At 38.4% G+C, this 588-nt stretch overlaps 1 protein-coding gene across 1 annotated transcript in view; it reads left to right on the top strand.

Moving 5' to 3' along the window:
• Positions 1-262: 262 nt before the first annotated feature.
• Positions 263-588, top strand: part of LOC106474162 (delta-like protein 1) — a gene marked incomplete at its 5' end in the record, with an annotated part of 16,564 nt that continues 16,238 nt past the window's right edge. Inside the window, one exon of the mRNA XM_022402529.1 lies at positions 263-286. Coding sequence (XP_022258237.1) covers positions 263-286 — 24 coding nt within the window. The remainder of the gene's footprint in view (positions 287-588) is intronic.

Genomic DNA, 588 nt, shown 5'->3' with positions numbered 1-588 from the left:
CGATGAATATGATACAGATAGCTCACTGTGCGTTTGTGCGCTAAAAACAAAACGACTATTTTGTTTGTTTATTATTAAACACAAAGCCTCATAATGGGCTGTCTGTGTTTTTTTTAGCGTTATGAGCATTCAGACTCACCACAGAGCCACTTGGGAGGGGGGAGCGAGCGTATCGTGTGCAAAAACATGTAAATGTAGAAATAATGAGGTTGATTTGCATAAACAGTGCGTGAAAACTGAAAAATGATAATGTTATAAATAGTTTTACATTTATGCCTATCAAAACATAAAAACTAGTTCGCCGATTTTCATCAGATAACTTGTGTTTTCATATATATTCACCTCTTCCTTAAATTTCCAAGTTTAGAAGTTTCAAAAATCTTTATGGTCAAAGATTTATATCTGAACAACGGCCATTCTTTCTCAGACAGGGCTGGACCTGACCTAGTGGTCTGCGTACCGAACTGTAAATCCAAGAACTCACGGTTCGCGTCCCATTGCAGCAAAATCGTTTTTGCACTTTGAAGCCGTTGGTGCGTCATAAGAGAGACGGTCAAATTCCGCTGTTTGATTAGAGTAGCTCAAGAG

Source organism: Limulus polyphemus, unplaced genomic scaffold (assembly GCF_000517525.1).
Source record: "Limulus polyphemus unplaced genomic scaffold, Limulus_polyphemus-2.1.2 Scaffold6889, whole genome shotgun sequence".
NCBI lineage: Eukaryota > Metazoa > Arthropoda > Merostomata > Xiphosura > Limulidae > Limulus > Limulus polyphemus.
The sequence above is the reverse complement of the archived record's forward strand: the minus strand, read 5'-3'. Positions and strand labels throughout refer to the sequence as shown.